Source organism: Metopolophium dirhodum, chromosome 6, assembly GCF_019925205.1.
Source record: "Metopolophium dirhodum isolate CAU chromosome 6, ASM1992520v1, whole genome shotgun sequence".
NCBI lineage: Eukaryota > Metazoa > Arthropoda > Insecta > Hemiptera > Aphididae > Metopolophium > Metopolophium dirhodum.
In genome coordinates, this window is record NC_083565.1 from 5,059,578 (window position 1) to 5,087,273 (window position 27,696).

A 27,696-nucleotide genomic window follows, 5' to 3' on the forward strand; every position below is an offset into this window, starting at 1 on the left:
GGGGTGTGCCCATGAGGGGAAATTACTCCAAAAATGTAGTTTAGTTATTTAATATTTAGTATATTGTATATAGGTACAATGTACATAATATTATAGTTAATTCTTTAGATAATCATTTTTCGATAATTTCAGTATAATTTTCAAACAGCAAAAATAGAAAAGCCGATAGTCTGTGAATAATTTAAATAAACACACAGATACCCACCCATAAGTGAGGTTTAAAACGGTTAACTGAAGTTTTCTCAGAATAATTTAGCAATTCTTTCTAATTTATAATAATTATACAGCATATATTACACTGCATCGGGAGACAAGTGTCTAACACCCGGTCACGTTATCCTGTCTTGATAAGTCCGTATTTAAATTTATTTAAATATCTATTATTTTTAATATCGTAGTTAAATTTATTTTAAAATAAAAACTCCCAAGATATTAATAAATTATTGTATTTTAAAAGCAGATTTAGTAGCATTGCAATTTAAACTTGAATTCGTCACAAATCAAAAAACTATAAACTAAGATAGGCACCTAATAATAGATCTGGAATACATAGGGCTATTAATTGTATTCATAAGTTTTCGTAAATATCATACTCATATGTAATGTTGTGTTCTGATAAAATTGAATGCAAAATAGATTATTCGAATATTGTACTATAATCCTAGTCAAATGCTATTTTAGATTCTGAACGCAGCTATATTATCTATTGATTTTATAATGATGTGTGTTTTTTTTTCTGTCTGTCGTCGACATATATGGTAGTAAAAATGCCCCGATTTTCGACATCAGCATCTTTTCAGGAGATTAAATCTAGTTGGCGCGTTCGGGATGTCAAAATTGAAAATTCCCAATTTTTTTCAAAAGCATGGAGAAAACCAAAACAAACATGTGGAAACAAGTGGGTATTACTCTGCTGTACAGCTGTAGTTGTCGAGAATGTAATTGTAATATATGTGTTATATATACTTATATTTTCATCCAATTATCGCAAATCATTGCATATGAAAAACGATTGTGAGAGGAAACGTTGTGTCCTTCTATAAATTATAATCCTTGTATAAAAATTTTTTTTTATTTTGTTTAAGGTAGAGAAATGATTGGGGAATCTTCTATTGAAATTTCTATTATTAGTTATAGAAAAAAGTACTTTTATGAATTTCTACTGAAAAATAACTATACTTAAATAAACTTTAAATTTACACCCGGTATTGAAATAACTATTCTCCAAATATGATAAATTTTATAAATAAAAATCATTTTGAGCTATTTATAGCCATAACAATTTTTTGAATGTTAGGAAAATTCATCAAAATCCCGAAAATTTGCCAATTAATTTTCAGTTAGTAATTCATAAAAAATGTTCTTTTCATAACTAACTTGTTCAAACACCATACATCTGTTAGTATAATTCATGAACAACGGTCCACGTTATATTTATTCAGATTATTAAAATATTAAATTAATTACAACCGTAAAAAATATTCAACACAATATCATTAATAAAATAGATGATTAAAAATAAGTAGGTTACCTATGTATCGTAACATCATTGTTGAGTAGGTACCTCACCTCCGCATCTCCATTTTATTAACACCGATATGTTTTACGAGTCGCCAATTTACAATAGGATGCAATGAACAAAACTGTTAGTTGGTGATTTTATGAACCGCCCACATAATGGGACCCTGATTCGATTAAGGCTATAAACCCATTTTCCTACAACCCTTTTCTAGAATGTATTTATTCTCCCAACTTTCTAGAGAAGATTTACTACCCTCTCGTCCTGCCGATAACGTTTTCAATTATCAATAAATTATCATAGATTAAAATGTATACTATGGATTCAGTAAAAAGTGCCCGTATATTATTTTGACGGTCACTTTTATTTTTATAATCATTTTACAATTATTATTAAGGAATCCAGATTTAAGAAAACGATAGATCGCTTATTTTTGTTCTATGGCATTATAATCTTTTTAACTACAATTTATTTTTTATCTTTTACTATTTATTCACTGTACTATTATGATTTTTTTTTGGCTATATGGCTATATGGCAATATAATATGTATATTATATTATTATCTTTAATTCATACTTTCAAAAAATTTTTCAAGAGTATATTAAATGTAATCTATGCTTTTTGGTAAATCATTAATAATATTAAAGTCACTTTTTAATATGCGCTTATGTTCTAATAAATTAATACTTCTTTTTTATTCATAAATGTCTACTTTACAAAAAAAAACTTTTAAGTAAAGTGAACACAGTGGTTAAGCCATTATTATAAAATAATAATAACAACAAAAAAATGCATAAAATCACAAAATTAAACCTTTCTTTTTTGGTAATATTATTTTTTAAATAACATAGTATTTTTAGTATGTAAACAATGATTGATGAAGTGTTAAATGAAAGTTAATCATTATAATATGTGCTACACAAAGTTTGTATAATCTCCAATTAAATTGCATTATAAATCATTATGCATTAAAGTCTGATGTACTCATAGATTATTAATTATATTATATTCCTTTCTCATATTTTAGTTGTTTCCAGACAATATAGCTAATAATTATTATATTACACAATTGGATAAATAAAATAAAATTGTTCGAACTATATAACGTATTAACATATCTCTACTTCTTTTTTCATCAAAGCCACGGTTTTTTTTAAAATGTAATTTCCCGTTTTCGTTATTTGTTAGTATTTTTTTTTAACATAATAAGTATAGGTATGGTTGTTTCATGTAGATAAATAAATATTTACATAAATATGCACCAAGATTAACGTACACAACACAAAAGCGTTCGTAAAATGTTGTTCCCAATGGTTCTAAATTATTTTTCAGTTAATTGATGGTAAAAAAAATATAGATGTATTAGATTCACGAACCAATAGACTTAATTTAGTATACATTAAGGTAATATATTATTATAAAATACATCTGTATTCTCTACTCAATCAATTAAGTTATATTTCAAAATATTCAGCTTTATTATATTCCCGTGAATTACGGTGATATCATATTAGCATTCAATACGCATCGTGAAATATAATATTCTACAGTAAAATATACTGTATAATGTATGTTATGTGTTTTTACCAAACTCCCTGGTGTCATTTCAGTTGTTAATAGTAGGAGGGCAAAAGTTTTGGTCAGCTCATATGACAGCAAAATAAATAATATCTTCAAACAACTCCCATCTTACATAATTTTATTTGTTTTATCATAGGAAAAAATAGCCCAATTTTATTGCAAATACAACGTGGAGAGCTCAATATGTATGACGTAATAATACCAATCTCAGTGTGTCAATGTTTTAGAAAACATTTTTCTACAGACTAAATTGCAATAAACTCTTAACACGACTAATATAGGTACTCGAATAGTAAAAAGTAAATTAAATGCTATCAGGTGTAATTTAGAAAACACGTATAAATTTAAAAGCGGTTGTTTTGTTGATACAATATACTGTATAGTGTTGGAATGACAATAATACATTTTAGAAATCAAATAATATTTGCTTAAAATATTACTGTACATACCTATTACCTATGTACTTTTATAATATACTTTCCGTTCAACACGAGAAAAGTAATAAACAATAATAGCTGGCACTACCTATATCCTATACAAATACATTTTCTAGGCTGGTAATGTTCTTTTACACATCACTTATCTACATACATTCCCAGGTTTCGCGTCTATATTATATAATATTATATTCCAACTGTGATAAATGAAAAACCCCCACTAAAATACTAATTATCATCGTGGCAATAATTTCTCTTAAATAATATTACAATTTCTCAAAACCATAAAAATTATTATATTTTTACACCAACAACTGGCCCAAGGGCTGCTTTTAATATAAGACGGAATCAAATGTCTATCTTGACTCCAAATGATCAAATGACGCCACCGAATAACCCATATTGGTAATACATGATCTTTTATAGATGAGAAATAAAATGTGTTCGTTGCATACATGTAAATCATTCTATGGTCTGTATTGTGTAATTTTTTTTTTTTTCATTCAAGTTTTAATTAAAAAAGTGTAAACGTAGAGTGTACATTTCATTTACTCATATATTTTTTTTTTTGATTCGTTATAATTTTTCAGAAATGTTAGTTTTTTTTATTTAAATTAACATGCAAACGCTCTAGTAATTCTAAAATAAATCAAAATGGTTTTTATTATAATAGGTTTGCTCAGTCAGAAACGTACAAAAGACAATAAGTAATAACATGACTAATATAACCATGGAAAAACACATATTTAACCTATTTATTTAGCACAAAACAATTGCTTTATTTTACCATTGAATACCAATCAGTACATAGGTAGTTAATATTATGACTGGTGTGATGATGACAAATTTTTATTATAATATTTTTGATCACAATATAAAGTTTAAAATGTTGACATTCAAAAAGTAAATGTAAATGTAAATTTATAATGTTAACAAATAGTATATTATTTTTTCGATAATTTTGTGTTGTAATAACCTTCAATTATATTATATGTAATAAATGTTTTCAAAAAGTTTATGTACCTACAATAGTTTTTGAAATAATGAGTGTTTTATATTAATAAACCACTGCAGATTATAACATGAATATTTATCAAGATATTTCCAGGAGGAGGGGGGATTATACTATGTAATAAAAAATGGTTTCTGAATAAATAAAATGATAATTATTATTACTTATTACTTTTAAAATTAACATATTTATTGATTTACATTTCTAAGTAAACGAGAGTTCTATGAACCAAATATTTTGACTGTGAACATCATAATTAAACATAAAAAGTTTTCTACTTATTACTAATAATAACTTTTTTCAAAACTTTAAAACTACATCTGCCCTTGGTTTATATGAAATATTGATATTCAATTCATAAAAAAGAGGATATACGGTGATAAAAGTAAACCTAAGGTGGAAAATATGAAGCAGTATCAAAATCATCGTTATTAATTTTAATTTTTTTTTTGGAATAATCAGATGTCTAAATATGTACATAATTTAAAATAATAATAATATTATTTTTCAATCTGCAAAATATTACATATTTTATATAAACGATAAATATGATCGGGTTTTTCTCAAAAGTGCCAATTTCCTTCTTGACCCAGTTAGGATTTTTATAAGTTAATACCTAAAATATTTAGATTGGTTTACAATTATTATCAAATAATTTTAAACGGTTCTGTTCGGGAAGCTTTCAATTTCTAGCACTCAATTTTTATATTATTTGTCTTGTTTACAGGTTTCATGGGTTCGAAGGGCAGGTGATAAGATGCAACTACTTTCATTTGGCCACCACGTATACAGTACAGATCAGCGTTACGAGCTTTTATTCAAAGATCCAAACGATTGGCAACTCCGTATATCTTATCTGAATGAAAGAGATGGAGGTCATTATGAGTGTCAGGTATCAACTCATCCACCAATCGCATTCACTGTTTATCTAGCTATTATAGGTTAGTATTCCTAATATTGTAAAACCATATTAGTGGGTAAATTTGCGATTTGCTACAAACAACTGTGCCTTAGGTCACACAAACAACTATGTCTACCATAATAGTACCATAATACCATTATGTTATGAGGATGGAAAATATAATACTACTAATTATTGTAGATGAAATCGTCGTAAAATATTAATTGTAATTTTTAATTAATATGAAAAATAATATTAAACTTTAAATATTATTATGAAGTATTTAGGTACTAACTTGTAATTCCAAACCACGACTTGGAGCCCAACTAGGCCGAATTATTTCATAAAGCTAGATACACTGATGCCGATTTGTCCGTGAACTAAAACTGAGTGTTAGAGTGTCTAAGAGTTTAATTCTCTTAAAATTAAAATTTATATTTACTACATAGATAACTGGTAGATTAAAACGTCGTTCATCTTCACCTGTGAGAATTTTATCTAATGAAGTTTTTAAAAGTGATATCAATTCATTGTTTTTATGTAAACAATTTTGAAATAATTTTATTACTAATAAGGATTGACATCTGGAATAACTGAGCATGTTTACCTTGAATGCTTACATTTTCCTTGAATTTTGAACGTTGTCTGGTATCCTGGTTATTTTTTTCTATTTGTACCAAATAATGTCATATTAAAACTTGAATTATATTTCCTGGTATTGTTCAAAAAGTGTTTTGATTCATTGGTGGAACCAGACAAATATGTTGGTAAAGGCTCCATCGGACTGTTCAAAGGTGGTAATTTTATTTTTCCATTTCCACAACACATGCCATTGACTCATCTTTAAGCTTTAGTGCTTGGCAATGAATATATTATAAATACATAAAACCGATCGATACCAATCGAAATCCGATAATCATAATCATAAATAATAGTAGGATCATAATGAAATGTTTGATTAATTAAATGTTTTTTAGCTTTTTAGATTGTTGTTCTGTACGATTGTTTTGTGTATTATCGACTCTTATTTCAATGTCATCGTCGATTTCTTTCTTCGAACATTTCTATTTTTCGCATGTTTTTTTTTTACTTCATACATCTCTTCCAGATGTTTTTTTTTTCTTTTACCCGTCGATTTCTGTTGAAAATGTGTCAAAGTGTGCCGTAGTTTCACCTTAAAACGCATATAAAATGTCAATACTTAATGTCAGTCTTGTCCTTCTGGGTCAACAGAATAATAATATATTATTTTAATTATCAACTGCAGCCGGTCAATAAATAAAACTATAAAATCCTATCCATAGGTAATTGAGTGATGGACCGGGTGAAGACCGGATAAGCCCAACATGTATAAAATAAACGCAAAAATAGAAAAAAAAACTATTTAAATGAATATTATGAAACAAATACAATATTTTACCCAGAAACAAATTAATGATATATTGATATCTACTATTATGCTTGTGAATAAATCATTAAAACAGTATTTACGTACCTTACATTATACAAGAATTTTACTTAAAACCAATCATGATTTAATAGAGTTTTATTCAGTTTAATAAATTAAAAACCCGTTATTTTTGCATATTATATGATCACCGAATATAAATATAAAATATTATTATATTTTTGAAGGTTAATGGTGAATTACACGTTTTTTTAAAAATAATTTTAAACATTTTAAGTATAACAACATATAATTTAATACATGAAAGTATACTGTATCTGTGATGCGCATTCCTAATATAATTATTTACTACAATATGCACTATACAAGTACTTAAACCTATTTATATTTTGTGTTTGGCTGAACCGCAATATACCAATACAGTGTTTCTGAAAACCATTTAATATACTATAAATATTTTTAAAGAGAATTGTATTTTTGTTTTTCTTATAGTGCCTCAATTGGAAATAACAGATGAAAGAGGCGTACAAGTGAAAGACAAATTCTACTACGTGGGTAGCACTATAGAGCTAAAATGCTATATAACCAAAGTACCCCAACCAAGTCAATTCATTGTATGGCGTCACGAGACGACAAGCCTAAATTACGACACAAGCCGAGGCGGCATCAGGTAATAGTAGTACTGAATGTTTACAGAAACAAATTACCACTACATTCTAACCTTATATATACCTACCAAGTTTATTTTCTTATATTATTGTTAGGCAATCTGAATCAAACATCAATTCCTATTTCAATTTTAAACAAAATGAAATATACAATAAGTCTATTTGTAATACGAAATTGTATATTAGGTACTCAAAAAATTGAAACTTATATTTTATAGTTTAAAGTTTTATTTTTTTCATTACCATAAAATGTAATACTTTTTAATTAGAAATTGTTGCTATGTTTATGGTATCATATCTAATATATAACTATACATACTTAAGTGCTTAAGATAAATAAATGAACACACATTGAAACAAAATAAATTTATAAATTATCTACATAAGATTTTTATAAAAAATGTATAAACATTATGTTTTTTTTTAAATTTGGGCTCCATCAAAAAATATACTATAAATTCAAAATTATCAGAAAAGCTATCCAGCCTATTTAAGATGTATACAATTTATTGATTATATTATATAGGTACAGAGTGCCAGAATGTCACACAATGTTTGTGCACGTCAATAACTATTTTTCAAACTATTTTTGATACTTACCTATTATTTTTCACGATTATTAATATAGTTTAAAGTATTTTTTGGTTTATCCAAACTTTTGACCTCAAAATAAACAAATTTAATTTCGTTGTTAGAGAATTCCTTAAAATTCTAACATAGTAATTTATATTTTATAAAACTAATTATGTAAATATTTTAAAAATTGAATAAATTATTAATATTCATAAAATACCCAAATAGTTATATAAGCTTTATTACTTAGGGAAGAGATGGGTAGAGGAGTATATATAATGGTATATTTACCGTTGAATGTGTACTATTAGGACAAACATGGTGATACACTCAGTATACTCATATTATGTAATGAAACAAAAATAATACAATTTAATGTTGAATTCATCAGTTGGGTTTATAAGTAAGAATTAATGAAGACTATATAAATAATGAATATTCAAATGTCAAATATAAACTTACCTTAGGCTGAATAAATACATTTATACGCCATTGTTGTTGTTAAATTCTAAAGATATTTAGCATACTAATAAAATCACAACATAAATGATAATAATGAGCTTTATAAATGGATAAATTGTAGAATATACGCATAAATATTGCAAACAACTAAATAACTGAACATTATTAAAAAATAATTTCTACTTATTATACATATGCTATCAAATAACAAAACCGATAATAATGAGGTTTTTAAATGGATAAATTGTAGAATAAATGATAAAATAACTGTAAATAACTGAACATTATTAAAAAAATAAAATAATTTCCACTTATTAAAAGCTATCAATATATTATATCGTATATTGTTACCTTTTCCAATAACTATAATATATATCAAGTCATAATAGTTCATATTAATACTAATGTTTAAAAAAATATTCATACATCATAATCAATTAAGTAAAATCGTATGTAGTAAATATTGAAGTAGGTAGTTTAAATGTTTAAATGTAAATAAACCATTTAAATGTAAATAAATATTAAAATTACGGTATATTAGAACTAAATAAAGTGATTTAAAATATTTAAAAACACGATGTGGATCATAAAAAAAATTCTTTAAATGGTACTAAAAATATATATACAATATTGTAAAACATAGATTTCCAATCAAATTCACTGCTATCCCACTCCATTATGAACTTAGCTAATTGAAAGTAGAAACTTATTAAAATGTAGATATCCGTACAGAATACAAAAACTGGCCTATCGTCTTTTATTTAGCTTCGAATATTTAAGTGCAGGATAGTGTTTTATAATTTGTGGTACACCATTTTAAAGCAATAGAGAAAATGGCATTAAAAAAAAAGATTCTAAACCAAGATTGGTGAAAATTGTACTTTCTGATTTCTCTATAAATTTCTTGAACCGTTGTCGGTTCTTGAATCCGTTTTCACTACATACTCTCAAAGAAACCATTTTATGAACATCGGAAAATAACCTTTTAAAAACAACATAATTTAAACCCTTAAAGCACTACGTGAAACTTTATGAGTACTCACAACTACTTTAATTACAAGAAAAAAGTTCTTAAGAAATGCCAAAAAAAAAAAATATATATATTCATTATTCATATTAAAAACCGTATAATACCTATATATTATAAATTATAATCATTGTAAATCTAATACATTATTATTATAACATAATTTCTAAAAACAGAAATCATATTGCCGGACGCTGGTTAGCCTAAATGTAAGCAGCGCTGAATTGCTGCATACTAGAAGATTCAGACGATATTCTGATAACTACGAGTATAGTATAGACTTAATGTCCTCAATATAGAACTCTTATACCTAAAAACAATCACCATATATCTGAAAAAACATAATCAGTTGGATTCTATAAACCATGGGGTCAACACCAGGTATGCAGCTAGTAAATTTTCCTTAGATTGGCCCTCAAAAACTAGTTGCCGAAAAGTTTACTATTTTTTGGGAACACAGATACTTAACTTGATGCCCAATGATATGGTTAATTTACCGCTACCCATATTCAAAAAAAAAATTAACCACTGGCTACGATATGAATATGTGTGTAAAACTTATAATTGTATGTAACATACTAATTTAACGCTTGTAGTAGATGCTGGAATTATTTGTGTGATTTATTTATGAAAAACTCCTTATTTGTTTTTTTAAAAATGTAACATGTACCTTAAAACAATAAGAATTATTTGTAATCTAAGATAACCCATGGGCCTCCACACGAGTTTTCCTCAGTGAGGCCCAGTAATCTTTCGATATTAATTTAAATAAATAAAAAAAAAAAAAAATTATATATAATATACTCTATAGAATTCTTGTTTGTTGAGGTAATTCTCATTTTTCCTTTTCTAATTCTTGATTATTATTTCAAAAAGTTATATTTCTGGTTTTGGTTTTGAAAAAATAAACCAATAGTCCAAAAAATTTTACGAGGACAGTACTAAAATAATCTTAGAAAGTGTCATAAATCGCGTGGTTCCAAAAGAAAAATAACAAAATAATATATTTTTTTTTAATAACGGCAGCTAGAATTTTCCCCAACTTCTATTATCTAAATCTTGTCCTACATCTTGTCCTCACAACTATTGTTTTTTTAGCTTTTTTGCTGGTCCTATTTTATACAATATAAACATATTAGTATAAATAGAGTATTATGCATTAATCTTCAGTCAAAAGCAATTCACCTTTTATAGCGTGCATATTATTTTTTTTTAATAATATATTCCAGATGGTTCTCGATACCAATTTGAATATACCTAAATGTAAACTATAATGAAAATTATAAGCTATAGTATTAATTGCACATTGTAATAATTTTAGCGTTAGAGATGAATTCGTTTTAAATTTAATATTTTACTTTTCGTTTTCAAGTGTTTATATTAATGGTGATGTGGAAGTTAAATATGACTGAAAATCCCAGGTGATTATCCTTTGGGATTTACCAACGTTAAGTGTGCTTAACTTAAGCGCCAAGGTTAGATTATTCATATTACCTCACGTTTATTACGTAAAGGCCATTGCTATAATGTTTTATAATATTACATAAAACAATAATTATACTTCATGGTGTATTGATTTTTGTTTTTGTGTCTTTCAGATTCTGCATTTCTGCTAGGTATATCTACAAAATATGTTTTCTAATTTCGTCTAAATATGAAGTACACAGAAGCAAAAGCTTTACTTTTATGACATACTAAAATTTTGGGTTATGTGACTTACAATGTTAGCATTAAAGTTAAAAAACGATTTACTACTTTTAATGAAAAACTTTAAGATTATTTTGTTTTTTTTAAACAAAGAGTTTCAAAAGTTTTTAACAACAAAATTCAGATACAGAAAAAAAATCTTATCCAAGCATATTGTTGATATACGTACTTATATAGATATGCATGAACTACGTACTTTATAAATGCATGGTGATATTTTACATTGCTACTTCTTATTTTTATTTTTTTAATTATACTATTATACATTTCTAAGTTTTGATCGATTTCTAGGAATAACGTATTTATATTATGATATGGGCTTCAAATGTTAATGATAATAATATGTGTACAATTTCACGATATAATTTTATTTTCAAAATATTAACAGAAAAAGTGTAACGATAAATTAATTTTTATAAAATTGTATTGTTTAAAATAGATATACGTTTCATATATTATAATCGATTTAAGAAAAACTTGAACATTAAGTTATGGCTTGGTCAATAATCATTAAGCTTTTACCTATCTATTTAAGTCACTTAATAGTGTTACACATTGTATATTGGTAGAAGATATGCATAGCGCACCTTAAAGGTACGATTATATTATATGTATTTTTTTTAGTTATGTTTTATCATCATAAATCATAAAAAAAATTCTTAATTTGCAAAAGAAAAAAAAATTACGCAATATAAGAACAAACATTTTAAGTATATATTTGTTTTGTTTAGAAGGTATTTAGTTATAAAGACAATAGAAATGGAAGTCATACCTAGGTATAGGGTCGCTAGCTATATAGTAAAGAGGATTATTTAAAATTTATGACACATAAATATTAATTTAAATGTATCTTTAGAATCTATTACTGTAACTGTTTTAATGAAAGAAAACCGCAAACTCTCGAAATATTATACTCATACATAAATTGTTTTATTTATTTTTACGGTGTATTGAATTGGATAATTTTTTTCTTTAGAATACAATTATTTTTTCTGTCTGTATGAATATTTTTGTATAGGCCACACCATTCTTGTCGCATAAATATTGTTTTGGGCATGAGGTTCTCAGTTTGTGGGATTCACTAATTAATATAAAGCCAAACTAGGTTAATTCAAATTTGAAGGGCCTGCAAAAAAAATGAGTTTTCCAAAAAAAAAACAATTATATACAATTATTTTTAGTTTAAAAAATATTATTTAAGTACAGCTTATATATTTTATGAATAATTTATTGTTTTTCAAATTATCAATTTTTACATATTATTACATAATATAAATACACGGTACCTATCTATTATGATTTATAATCTTAAAAAGGTATTTTTTTTTAAATATTATTGATCTTAAGCTTTGGCAACTATGGTCATTAGCATTTTGTAGGTTGGGTTACGGTTGGTCGAGGTGTATGTGGGGCAAGTATTCGTCACTAAAAACCCGGGTGGTCACCCATCTGGGAACTAATGACGCCGGCTGATACTTGACCTCACAACACGTTAGTGCCTGAGACCAACCACCAAGCCTCGCTAGGCCTCTAAAAAGGTATATTGATTATTGTTCGGGGATTTTTTTTATTGATTGCATAATATATTAATATCTATAATATCATTTAGATAAGCCTTATCAGACTCAATAACGTTAATTATTTTATTTTCGATAGTATATTATGGAAATTACCATATGGATATAGATAATCCTATATGGGTGTTAGTATATTACATGAAAACCGAATAAGATATAACATAACGTATTAAAAAATACCCCCTCCTCACCGTCATCAATCCCACCAAACCCACCTAACCCATAAAAATATTTTTTTTATTTTTTTATTTTAGTTCCACCACTGTCGTCATTAGACAGTCACACGAAGCCAGTAAGGAAAGGAGGTATTAGACATTTGAGTCGATTTAAAACAATGAGCAAAAATAAAAATTATAGCAGGTACCAATTAGGTGTTTTAGAAATATTTGTAATTTTATATTCCTCTCTTCTCCAATTACTACCGTATGTTGTTTGTAAGTGTATTAACTTATACACTGGTTTTGTTAATTTTTTCGTTGTCATGATACTGAGTTACTACACCCTAACTCTACCGTAAGCCACACGTGGTGTCGCTACCAGTGGTATGTTGACCATGATATTTTGAAGGGTAGTTGTCCGATAATTTTAAAGTCGTGAGTGGGTGGGTGGGTGACGGGTGTGTAAGTACTGGATTTAATGAGAAATTATAGTATAAGAACTAACTTCATCTGAATAGGATATTTAATATATTTAATAAGAATAATAACTTCAATAATAAGTATTATAACAAGTAGTCAAGGGTAGGTAGGTCATCTGGTCATTCAAAATATGAATTACCCGATAAAATATTATACTTCCCCATACCACTGGTCGCTACTCGCTAGTCTTATCTCCATCGGCTTGAGTGGCATCAACATATTGATGAGTTATTACCTTAGGGCCCAAGTATCCAAAACATATTTTAAAATCATGCTATTTGAAACATAAAAATTTACCAAAATATTATGAATTTGAATTGGTTAAAAACGGATACATTACACCAACACCATTTCAATGCTTTTTTCAATGGTTTACAAATGTGTTTTTAAACTTGTCGAAAATTCAAAAAAATATTAAATTTAGTATCAGCTGAGTTCAAAATTCTATGAATTGACAAGACTACGAAAAACTTTTGGAGAACTTTTACCGATTGAAAAAGTGTGTTGCTAAAAACAATACGTAAAAAACAGATTATGGTAGAACTAAAAAATAAACTTAACACAATGCAAATCATGAATTGTGTATGGCACAATATAACAGCATTTTTCTATTGATGTTTGCTACGACACTGAATACGAATTTTTTTCCTTGAGATAGCATGATGATGCCACCATAAAGTTTATTTATTTTTTATTTGATTCTTTTCTTGAGAATCGCTTGAGTTTTCTTCTTAAAGGCATTGTAAGAAAAACTGCATCGTTTTAATAGTATTGTTGTTATTGTTACACAAGAGGTTCGATCTTATTTTTATAACCACCAAACAGTCTTTATTCCACGTAATGGAAACGGTTCTAACGCTTTTGTGAAACCCACAGAAATAATAATGCTCGTAAAAGTTTTGACGTACAAATTACTCTCAATAAGTTGAACTTTTACTACGTACATAACAATTTTCGGTTACGACGTAACTCCAACGTGGCTTAATGGTATCAATTAACACGTCATACTTTTACGGTTAACAAAGTTTATTTTTCAATATTACTTTCTAGTAGGTGACGTTAATATACCTATTCTCCCTTTATATTATAAATATAATATTTATATATACATAGGTAAATCATTTTCTTATTTCATTAGGTATTTTATACTGATTTTATTCATTAAAAACTATAATATTATACATAATTATTTATGAATATGTCAATTTCAAATTTCAAAAATGTTAAAACTATTACATTATTATTGCTTTAATAACACAGAGAACTTTAGAACAACTGTCATAAAATGACTTCATGATTTTTTTTATATTAAATAGTAAGACATTTTGAGTTGACAGAGAATGAGTGCTTATACATTGTATAAACTCATAGTATAGGTACCTATAATATATTAACCTAATGGCTAATATATCAAAAACTTGTCGACGAACATTTTTATAATAATAATTTCTTCTCAACACAAAAAAAAAGGTATTTTAATAAATAAAATGATCAACAATTTTCATTTTTATTCTGTTTAAAATATTTTTCAGAGGTCAAACTTATAAGATTTGTCAAAATTAAATTCTATCAAGAAAAATTCACTAAGGAATATAATTTTAAAAATGTAGTTATAACAAAATATATGTTGTGTATACATTTATTAGTCTGAATTGCTACTATTGTATATAAATAATCTAATAAAACGATCAACAGTAAATACCTACCTATAAAAGGTTACATAAAAAAATACATAAACAATCAATGTAGTTGGCGCACTAAATAAATTCTCGGGATAATTTTCTTATTACACATGCTCTGATAAACGAATTTTATTTTATTTAACTGATTATATTATAAACGGATTATTACAGACCAATAAGTACCCACATTATTGTATATTGCCAAAGCATTTTACTGAACAAACGTGTCTACTTTCGAAAAAAAAAAATTAGAAATATGCAGTCAAATGTTGACGATTTAATAATCATTGTAAACATACACGTTTACAAAAAAATAATAAAAATTAAGTGTTTATAAAATTATCCATTTATTAAAATGATTTTATTTTATTTTTACAATATATGTAAACCAAAAATGTACAGTAGGTGTTAATAAATATCACAATAAAATATTTTGTAAAATTTAATTTGTATAGAATATTTACAAAATTTACATAATATAACAGGAGAAGGTACAGAACGTTACTATGTGTATATTATTTTAAAATAGACCTTTAAAATAATTGTTCACTAACATTCTCTGTATAGTTAATAAATATTATTATTCTTAATAAAAAAAATATTTATTTTAATATAGCTATACAATTTATACATATTATTATAAACTAATAACTATTATAGATTGGTGGATCATTTGGTATGTATAATAATAATTTATTGCTACCTAATGTATTATTTTCTTTTTCTTTTAAAAAAACTTTGTGTCAAAACTGCATCATTTTTTTTTATAAATTTAAATGTATTACGTATTTGTTTATATCATTTAGTACGATATTATCATTTAAATGAAAGTTCTCCCATTAGATTAAATTTAAATTATATAAACAATTAAAAAAAAAAAACTCTTTTATACTTTCATTTATATAAATGTTGATCACTACTCACTTGTAATAAAATATAAGTAGGTACACATTACACGGGAAATAATAATAATCTAGTGGATATGTATGATAGGATATCTCACTAAAATTTATGGTTGGAAATAATAGGTAATATTTTTCGAAATTAAAAATGTGTGTCCTTTGTATGTTAATTTTTAAATAAATTATGTAGATGTGTGTTATACTATTATTATAGCTTGCAGTATGTAATTCTGTGGGTATAACAACTTTCTCAGCAATAAACATTTACTATAATAAATTATAAATAGTTTAATAAAATTAATTTTTCACAGAATGTTTTGTAAATAATGTCATCTTCACTATCACTGTAAGCATAATAGCCATAATGTAGGTAACCATTATTTGTTTTATAAAATGTAACATTTTATTTGGTGACCTAATTGAATATAGAATTGAAAATAGTTAACAAAATATATTTTGGTTGCGATAGATGTTAAATTCGTAGGACATAATGGCGTGTTTATAACCTAATGTACCTACATGCGCGTGCGAAATAGCGTTAGAAACATTAATCAGTTTCAGAGAACGTACTATTCTACTATTGTGATTTGGGGAACTGAATGGTTGAACGACGAGCTTTACGGTTTTATATATTTTAATTTTTTAAAGCTTCCTCAATTTGCCACTTTACCTCGAACACATGACCCTCATTTGTCATTTGTATTCCATTTTAAACAACGAAAACATAATGGCTTAAATTTATATGGGTTTAGTAAAAAAAGTCAACAAATTAAAATATTATATAATACGTTTAAGTTACAACAACTTATTTATTTAATTCTAGACGTTTTAAAACCTGTAAGTATATGGGTTGTTATACCTACCTATAATAGTCCCTTCTTCCTTATTACTCCGATACACACTTAAATGTGTTTATCAATATTTGCGATAAGTACAATACAACCGTCATAATATTATTGCTACGGATCGTTTATAAGGGTGTAAAGAATTTTCGCTTACGATTTTGAACATACTTATTTTTTTAATTATATAAACTAAAGGAGCACTAAAGTAAGAAGTTCGGAATTCTATATACTACCTATTCGTATAGAAAGTAAACACACAGATTGATTCCACAATTTTACATCGCGAAGTACTTTTCTTTTTCAAAAACGTGGTTGATATCATATGATTAAGTTAGATGAAATTCAAATGCTTTAGTCTTTACAATATTTCTTACGAACCTTCTATATATGTTAAAATCGTATATCATTATACAAATTGGAACTATTTAATTTACCATTTATGATTAAATTGAAGCAATCCACTAAAACAACTTTACTAAAGTATAAAACAAATTTAATCGATGAACAAATGCATTCCAGAGCTCAAAGAAATAAATGAGTTCCATTCTTTCCACAAATATAAAATCTGAAATAAGATTGGTTCATGGTACCTAATATGTTTAAAATAATTTAACAAATATGAACAAAATTAATGAACAATATTTAAATCAGTACGCACGCAGTTAATTTTATTTTCACGATATCTTAGTAAAATAAATACACTTCACGTTTTTAATTTTCAAAAAATGGGAATTAATACCATGATACCAACTTGTGCAAATCGTAATGAACAAATTAATTTAATCGTAATACTCTGGTATACAAAAACTAAATGATTGAAGTTGAAACAATGGTTCTAAGCTACTAGCTAGGTAAAATCTATATTAAAACAAATTTAAACTAGCGTCTAACAACAAAAACTATTTTCAAATGTCTCAAGTTTCCTAGTATCGAGGAAAAAGGAAAAATATTTTACATACAGTAGCCCTGTATTTCATTCCATGCATACATATTTTATGAGCAACAAACAGTTTATATTATAGGTAATGCAAATTCTAAAAAATATCTATTTCAATAAAACATAATGTATAATTTTTTAGAGCCCAAAAAAATATAGATATATTCGTATAGTAAAAACTATGTTTTAAAAATGACAATTAACACGGATAATTACAATTATATTAAATATTATAATATTCACATTAGGAAGAAATTCGAAATTATTTTTGAATGGAAATGTTTTAAATGTTGAAATTAATTGTTTATAAATGGTATTTATAGGTACTGTTTTGACTAGTCCATAGTGCAAAATAGGGTCTTGTTGGGAAACTATAGTATAATCTACACAACTACACCCCGTTGGTAAATTATATATATATTAATGTCTAATTATTTATAATATACCATATGGTTACTGTTGGTAAGTTTCTATTCCACTTATGTTTAAGTACACGAGGGAAAGTTTGAAGACATAGTTGTGGTTAAGTGATTTAAGTTAGTATTGAGCTTATGATGAAAGTGTCGGTTGTCAGAGATTGCTAATTCATTTACCACACTAGCATTTAGTTGGTGAAGTAAAATAACACTACGGTGGAAAACGTTGGAAAAGAACATTTTGGAGTGAGACGTATCATAAATCCTGTACAATGGTCTGGACATGAAAAGTATTCAACTAGGTAGGTATTTAATCTCACGTGCGAGTATACTTGTCAAGCGGGACTTATTGGAGATTTATATGGTTTAAATTCCACGAGTGACATTATTACTTAGGATAAAATACCAATAGGTAACATCATTAAAAAGAGTTAAGAATATCAACGGTAATTAATATTTGGATTTAACGTTCAAATGCTTTCTTACTCGTGATATTCAATCAAAATGTATTATCTGTAACGACTCAATGATCAAAACAATCTGTTTCACCCTGCATTTAGAGACAATTTTTATTTAATTTAAAATGTCTTATTTGTATTTTCAATATATACCTCACAGATAGAACAGCAGAAAAAATTATTTCAATTTCAGTTGAATTTAATTCAAAAAATATAAAGCTTATAGATTCTGAGGAAAAATGTAAGTACTTTATTTTTTCACATATTATCTCTTTATTTCTAAAGTAAAAAAAAATCACCTATGGGTAATGATAATACATTTCCCACTAGAGTAAAAATATATAACCATTAAACAATTCACACAAAAGTAATAAATATTAGCTAATTAAAATTAAATTGAATACCATAAAATACATTATTTTAGTATATATCCCTTGCCCTAATTAATTATAATTTACAATATAAAAAAAATTAATATGAGTAGTATGAGTTTAACTTTATTCAAATTAAATGACAAATAAAAACCACAACCATTATTTTTACCCAAAAAAGTTTTAACGTGAAAGTAAGAACTCTAATTGCATCACAGTTATATACTGAAACCACATTTCGTTGAAATTAATGATAACTTTACTGATGTATCAACAGCGTAATTCTTAAATTCATTAATTTTGCACATTTAAAACTTTAAGGTGATTAAAATTTCCAAGTGAATTTCAAACAAATGCCATAAAATCGTACATAGTGATACATAAAGGAATGAAAAATTATTTACGAAATTACAAATATGAGCCCAGAAAAACTAAATCATAACGAAGATTAAAATGCATACATTTTACAAAGTTGACAAATTTATTTACTTTCAATAAGTTATAATAAGACTTGAAGAAATGCCAAGATGAATATTGTTAGTTATTACTTATAACTATATTTTCTATTCTTACAATATGTAATATGTGTACAAAAATTGACATTAAGCTTGCTTTTTTTTTTATGAACACTTTTATTTTATAGAGACGATTAGAATATTAATTGTCATATTATTTTCAAAATATGAAATGCCATACCAAAATTTATTCATAGTCATACTTTAGAATATAATATTTCTGTAAAAACAATTTTATTCATTTTACGTGAGGTTCTATACTTCTACAACCTATATTAAAGGTGTATTTAATATATATGTATATCATAAAATATAATTATTCAAAAATAATTTACTTAATAAATCGATTTTTAAAAAAGGTTAGGGTACCGCTCTTTTGTAGAGTAGTTTTCGAGTATGTCCTTATAATGGATGCGTTATATTTGAATTCAATAATAAATCATTGTACGCGAAAAACAATTCTGAGCGGAGACGTTGTGTCATACTTGTATAAATAATCACATTTAATAGTTAAAAATAATTTAAATAATTTAAAAATATCTAAAAATCTAAAATATCTCGTGGCTATAAATAGCGTGAATTTCCAATGAACTTTTGATGAAGGAAGAAAAAATTGGTGGGAACCTTCTATTAAAATGTCTTATGTTAGTTATGAAAAGAAAAACTTTTATGAATTTCTAACTCAAAAATAATTTACATTTTAAAAATTTAAAAAGTTTCTTACGGCTGTAAATTGCTCAAAAAGAGTCAAAATTGTTTGAGTCAAAAAATTTCAAGTATCTAAGTTTACTTTTTTTAATTACAACAAAACATCTATAAATATTCTTATTTTCAAATTGATATCCCAAAAGTACCAACTAGATAACTTTTCTAACAGAAGAGATTCTGATCTCGAAAATCGGAGTATTTTTACTATCTAAAATTTAGTATAGGTATTTTAATAGTTGTAACATATCACGTTCCATCATATAATTTATGGGCACTCACATTCATTTGATCGATTGAAGGAATTAACGCAATCAAGTATATTATATTAAACTAAATTTTAATTTAGTCAGAATAAAAAATATTCTAATATTTTCTATATGCATTGAGTCACTTATAGTAGAAAATCATTAAGATTAAATTATCTTTACTTGATTATTTTCACTTTGTAAATATATATTTTATAAGTTCATGGAATTCCATTGTAAAATCATGGAATGTAAAATGAGTGTAACGTTATCCCAAAACTCCGTTTTAATCATATTCCAAATTTTTGAGTTTATGATAATTACTGCTTTTGTGGTTTTCATATTATATGTCTTACAATTATCAATATTATAACGCAATCGAAAATTAATTTCCAAACTTATATAGGTAATCTATTGAATAGAGTCTATTCAATAGAGTTCTGTCCATTATCCACAATTAACGAAAATAAACTGAAATATTACTGTATGTAATTTATTATATTTTTACAATAATATTGTAATTATGTTTATAATTCTTCGCTAGTATGGCGTCGGTTTTTTAAAACATCTATATGCACGTTTTGTTTTAAATAACTATTATAGTAAATTTTCATTTGGTTGGTACATTTTTCATGGCAATAAGTTACGTTTATTAATATTATATTTGCGCACATTATAATAAATTACCATATGATGTTCAGTATGTGGTTCCAACTTATCTGAATAAACTTAACAGACAAAAAAATAGCATCATTTTTGGTGAAACAATTATTTTTGACTGTATAAATTATTTTGACCGTTTAGGTTTAGTATTATACAGGATAAGGTGGCGCTGTCAAAGTAATGTGCCAGCAGTCCCGGCAGCATTGTCGATACCAAGGAAAAAAAGTATTCTACTGAATGATTGACCAATGATTTACCCATTCTTTTTCTTCAATAATGCAGTTATTTAAAATCTGAGTTTTGGAATTTTTAAATATACATACTTAAAGAGTAGTACTACTTAAAGAGTGCCTGCGGTGATATAAACTTCTGGTTTTTGAATGATGACCCTTTTTGAAACTGTAAATTATTTAGTTGATAATTTTTCTGAAAATGTTTACGCACTATAATAAAAATTCGAACGAGTAGTTTTTGACTTGTTTAACTTTGCATACTAAATATAAAAGGTACATGATAGTGGGTTTGAAATATATAGGGGTATGGTCAGTTCAACATTTTAGTGATTAATATTAATCTATCATCATTAATAATTTGTAAAAATGGTTCAAGTATAACAAATACTGGATTCAATATTACATATATTTTATATTTTTATAAACCTATTTTTAAGGACTGTAATTCTTTGCATAAACATTTTAATAACTGAAGAATAACTCGTTCAAAATTTGAACTTGGTATATCAACATTAAACAAAGTAAAACCACTAAATAATTTCAAGTAAAAAAGAAAGGGTTCTCATTTAAAAAACAGAAGTTTGTATCGCCCCAGAAAAGTGTCCATTGAAGTAGCACAAAAAATTCAAGAATCTTAAAAAGTAGTCTAAATATAATTTAAAATTCTAAAAGTCTAAATTTTAATAAATTAACTATTAAAGGACAAAGTGGAGAAGATCATACTTGGTAAATTACCTTGCATAATATACCTTTTAAAATTACTTGATAACTGAAAGAAAAATACATAGGTTCGAATTCAGAATTTAAAAAAATGTCTTAACAGTATTTAAATCCTAATTTAAGGAAAATTAAAATCATGGTCAAATTGTACGGAATCTTGTGTTTGAGAGGCTGTATGTAAAGATTTGTATACTATTATAAACTACCTGAATAGGTGGCTAAATATGATTTAAATAATTTTATAAGCCACCACACTCAATATTCTGACTTAAATCGTATTTATTGAACATGCAGTTTAGTTGTTTTAGATTTGTATTTCTTATTTAACAAACACTATTCGGATGCATGAAAAAATGATGTTAAAAACGCAACAATAGTGATAATAATATAGCATTATTTAGCACACATAAAGATGAAATCAAATACGACAATATTTAGACTAATCAATTAGAATTTACAAGCTATAAAACAACATAAAAATGATATTTTCTTTTACAATAACATAATATGATACCATGGTTTAATAATTTCAGATATACACACTACCGAGGTATATCCTAAACCGTTTATTATACTCTTAGGTAATACATACTGGATAGAGCTATAATTTGAAATCTTGAAGCCGATTTGGTCTGCTCGTTCCAATGTTTATAGAGTATAATCTACAAACCTTGGGCTCGTTCGGCCCCAATGTCGCCACTGAGTATGCACGAATCCATTGCACATGCGCAAGACATTACCGCAATTATGTTACCGCACTATCTTTTTCATTTATGACGCATGCGCAATAAATTCGTCGGATCCGAACGGGTTATCATGCCGACTACCCATGATATACGAATAGCTCTATCCAGTATGTATTATCTAAGCATACTCAATATTCTGTATGAAAATTTAATGTTCCTGATTACATAAGATTACCGTATATAATATTGAATGTCTTTGTTAAACTTTTTTTCCCTATATGTTTGATGTCCTCGTGTGTCCAAATTGTTAATAAGAATAATTTTTTTCTACTTTCAGCGTGAAAACCGATATACTGACAAATGGTGCGAAGAGCAGACTTTTTATAGCCAACGCACAAACTTCTGACTCGGGAAAGTACACTTGTTCACTAACTGATATAGCGAGCACATCAGTTACAGTGCACGTCTTAAACGGTTTGTAAACATTGCTATATTTGTATAACTGAACGTAAATAAAATCTATTCGAACTTAATAATCATGTTTGGATTTAGTAATTTGAACGCAGCATTTGAGTTTGTAAATCAATAAAATGTATTTTATAAATTGTAATTAATGCAAATTATAGTGACATATTATTTACCTCGTGCAGCTAAAATCATTATTTTCCGTCTCATCGAATTGTATTTGAATTCATAAATGTAAATCCAATGTCAGTACATTCCACACATAATATCGTACCTACATTTTATTTGTGGAATTTATTAGTACAAGTATTGTATATAAGTATATAACATAATATAGATTTATGTTCATGGAAACAAATCCAACATAATAATTTTAAATTCATGTCAGTAAAATTAATAATTATTAAATACTTAATATAACAAAATATAACCTAGATATTAAATGTATATTTCAGTTACCTTTATACTTACTATAATATTATTAAACATATTATAATAATTATTACATATTACTTTATAAAAATGATTTCATAATATTATATAAGACAGTGCTTCTCAAACTACAGGCCTAACGTATATTCCCATTGGGGTGGATTTATTGAACTTTAACCAACTGACAATAAAAAAATCGTAAATATTATTCTGAGGAGGTACATAAACAATTTGGTTTCATTGTGTAATTTGTTTAACAAAGAACGACCGATATGTGGCGTATCGTATGTTTAAACACGTTTTCAAACGATTCAATAAGATAAAAAAAAATAGACGCATTAGTTACCACTTTTAATTTAATTACTATATTACTACTGTGCATTCTGAATTCCAAAATAAAACGTTATTTTTTTTTATGAAAGAAAAATATTGGGACAAAATTAGCAAACAGACTTTTTTTTTAAAACATACGCATTAAACGATAAATATCTTAAAGAAAAATTAATTTAAATTAAAGCAGACTCCACTCTCGAAACCGAATTTCGTGAAAAAGAACTAGGCTAACTGTCAGCAAGAATCCATTAATTTCAAAAGCCGCCTCAGCTATATTTATTCCTTTCGCATTGACATAATATATCTCAGTGAATCTGTATTTTTACAAATTAAAATAATGAAACGCAATCATAGATCATACCTTTATAGGTTCTTCGTAGACTTTAGGAGCAAACTTACGCATCACTATTTAAATTATCACAGCGAATACAGATTTATTTACAAAAACATACAAGCACATTCATCACATTAAAATTACAAATTATTTCTTCATTTTGACGAGTTATAACTAATTTAATTATATTCATGCATATTTAAAGTTTAAAATTGTTATACAATTATTTCCAAAACTACTAAAAAACTTAATGTGTTTACGATCTATTTTATCCTATGTTTTTAAACTGTGTTAAGAATTTAGGTAAATAAAAAAAAAATCCCAGGTTATTTTAACGATTCTATAATAGAAAAGACATCATATGAATTTTATGGTCATAACAATTTTACATCAAACTTAGAGGGGGCCACATTACAAAAAAGTCTGAGATTCACTGAAATAAAATATATGAAGAAGTGAAGAACCTATACCATAATATGCAATATGCATAATATTATGTAATGAGAATTACACATTTTACTAAAAAAAAAAAAACACTAGTTGAATTTTGATTTGCATTAGCAAATGATTAATTTAAACAATTCATTCAAACACATAGTTTTAATGTTTCACACGAAGCAATTATTATTGAAAAATGTGAAGTAGAAATAATTTAAAATATGTGTAGGTATAAAATATCTGAATTTGTAATATTTGTTTTAATATGTTTGTATTTTTGTCTAAGCTTTTCAATTCAATTTTATAGAAAGTGCTAATATAATAATAAGAATACCTAACACTTATTCTGAACCTATATAGGTATTATATGAGTATAATAACTTAGCCTATGACCTTTCCACAACATTTTGAAAAGATATGAAAAAAATTCTATGACTGGTTTAAATCCCAATTTATTACAACAGATATCAAATAAAAGGGTTAAGCAAAAAACTAAATATTCTCGAACACACCCACACCAATTAACATGAATACGTTCTAGCAAAATTATGCCGGTTAAAACTTTGTACTGTTCTCTGAATCAAGTCTTTAGTCGTTAATTTTTTTATATCTAAGTATTATTTAAAAAACTAATTAAGTTAAATTATTAATTTTCATTATTGAAACGATTAAAATAAATGTATAATATCCAATATTCCAATTTGTATTAACAGTTTATGGCATGTTATGGTAGGTTACGTACCTATATACTTAATAAATCGGCTCAAATATTATTATACGAATAAACAAGTAACTGTTACTAATGATTTTAAACAAAACCATATGTAGTATATAATTCTAATATCGTTCAACGACCCAGTCATCGTTTTGGCATAGTTTCATATAGTAATAACTAACAAACTCCATTTTATTTCATGTACAATGCATAATGTAATAAGTTGGAAACAACGTGACGAAATTCAATACACCTATATGTATAAGTTATTTATGGAAACGATTGAGAATTTATTATTATAATTTAGACGTATTTTAATTAAAAATACATTTCTCATAAGTTTTGCTCATTGTCTCTGCATCCTTCTGGGACCAACATTAGTGGATATTAAACACATTTTTTTAGTGAAAAATTGTCCGCTCGTTGTGAAGGGACGTTCAACTAAACTTAACACTTGTTAATTGCAGTGTACCAAAGTTAACACATATAACTCTCACAATAATATACCAGTAATTTAGTGACTTGAAATAAATTCCACAGTTAATGACATATTGTATACCTACTTAAATATAATATGATAAAACGTATTATAATCATTTTTGCATTACACGTATTTTGATTTTCCAAAACAAAAAATGTTATACAGATTGAGGTTACGTACGCCAAAAAATAAATCGAAATATTCATCACAGAATTTGATTGGAAAAATGTATGTGTCTGGACATTTATAATGAATGTGTGTGTTTTGTGTTTAGGAGAAACTCCAGCCGCAATGCAACACGGCGGTAGCAATCGGTGTGGCAGGCTACATTCATTATGGGTGATCATCACATTTGCATGGATATTGTTTCGATTAAGTTGACATGATTAATACGCAAATGTGCACTGTGTTCCAGACCGATATGTTACTTATTATTATAATTAACTATTGTTAATTTGAATCATAAAAGGAAAACCAAAATAATCCCGATAACCCGACGGACATGGATAAATTGATCGATTGATACCGAATGAATACATAATATTATAAAATTATTGCGTATAAATGTATAATATATTATGATATTATACTTGTATGTTGTCTTTGTTGAGTTTTTAATCACTCTGTATTTATATTTGTATTATATAAAACATCTCCTATCACAGTTATTATTACTATTATAATTATTATTATTATTATTATTATTATTATTATTATTATTATACCTACCTAATTATTAAAGAAAAAAAATCAATAAAATATTATACAGATAATTTTAGAAGGAAATTTAATATACAGCTTGTATAAATTAAACGATACATATTATAACTTCAGAGTTGGTATTTATTTTTTATCGTTTCGTTTGATAGGTGTTCATTACTGGTGTACCCAACTATAAATAGGTTGGTATCTACTTCCTAATCATATTATAATATATTATATTTCTGTATTGCTGTCTGTAAAATCTCAAATATCGTCACTATTGTCAATCTATTTAAAAGGATAAATTAGTAAAATGATAAAGTAGTACCTACAACCTTTGTATATTATACTAACATGAAAGTACCGAATACATTAAAAATGTATAGCATGTGACCTAATCATTCCTAATTATTGTCCATTCGTGTTATTATTGTATTGTTTAAAAATAATTATTTATTCTTTTCATGGATATAAAATTTTATGAAATCATACGAAATTTAACAACAACAATAAAAAGAACAATTAAAAAAATAAAAACGTATTGTACTTATAAATAAAAATGAACTCCAATATTTTCATAAGTGTAGAAAAAAATATGGAACACAATTACTAAATTTTACATTTTTAAAATGCTATCTCTTAATAGGATCTCAAATGTTGTTTGTTATTATTAGTTTCGGTTTTAGTAATAATAGATACTATCAAGTATTTAGACCAGATTCTTTTGAGTCTCCTATTAGTGTTACTTACCAGGGAATTTTTGAGGATATAGCTAAAATTAGTTAATTCTGTTAGTGGTTTATTGGACATGGAATATTCTCTAATTAACTTGGGCGAGTTCATTGACTATTTGAATTTTAAAGTCTGTCTGAAGGGATGTTGCAGCTATCAGACATACACAGA

The 27,696-nt window shown here is 26.1% G+C and overlaps 1 protein-coding gene across 1 annotated transcript in view; it reads left to right on the forward strand.

Moving 5' to 3' along the window:
• Positions 1-27,300, forward strand: part of LOC132947171 (basement membrane-specific heparan sulfate proteoglycan core protein-like) — a 148,017-nt gene extending 120,717 nt beyond the window's left edge. Inside the window, exons 4-7 of the mRNA XM_061017383.1 lie at positions 5,279-5,492; positions 7,353-7,530; positions 23,231-23,367; positions 26,366-27,300. Coding sequence (XP_060873366.1) covers positions 5,279-5,492; positions 7,353-7,530; positions 23,231-23,367; positions 26,366-26,472 — 636 coding nt within the window. The 3' untranslated portion in view covers positions 26,473-27,300. The remainder of the gene's footprint in view (positions 1-5,278; positions 5,493-7,352; positions 7,531-23,230; positions 23,368-26,365) is intronic.
• The last annotated feature ends 396 nt before the right edge of the window (positions 27,301-27,696 follow it).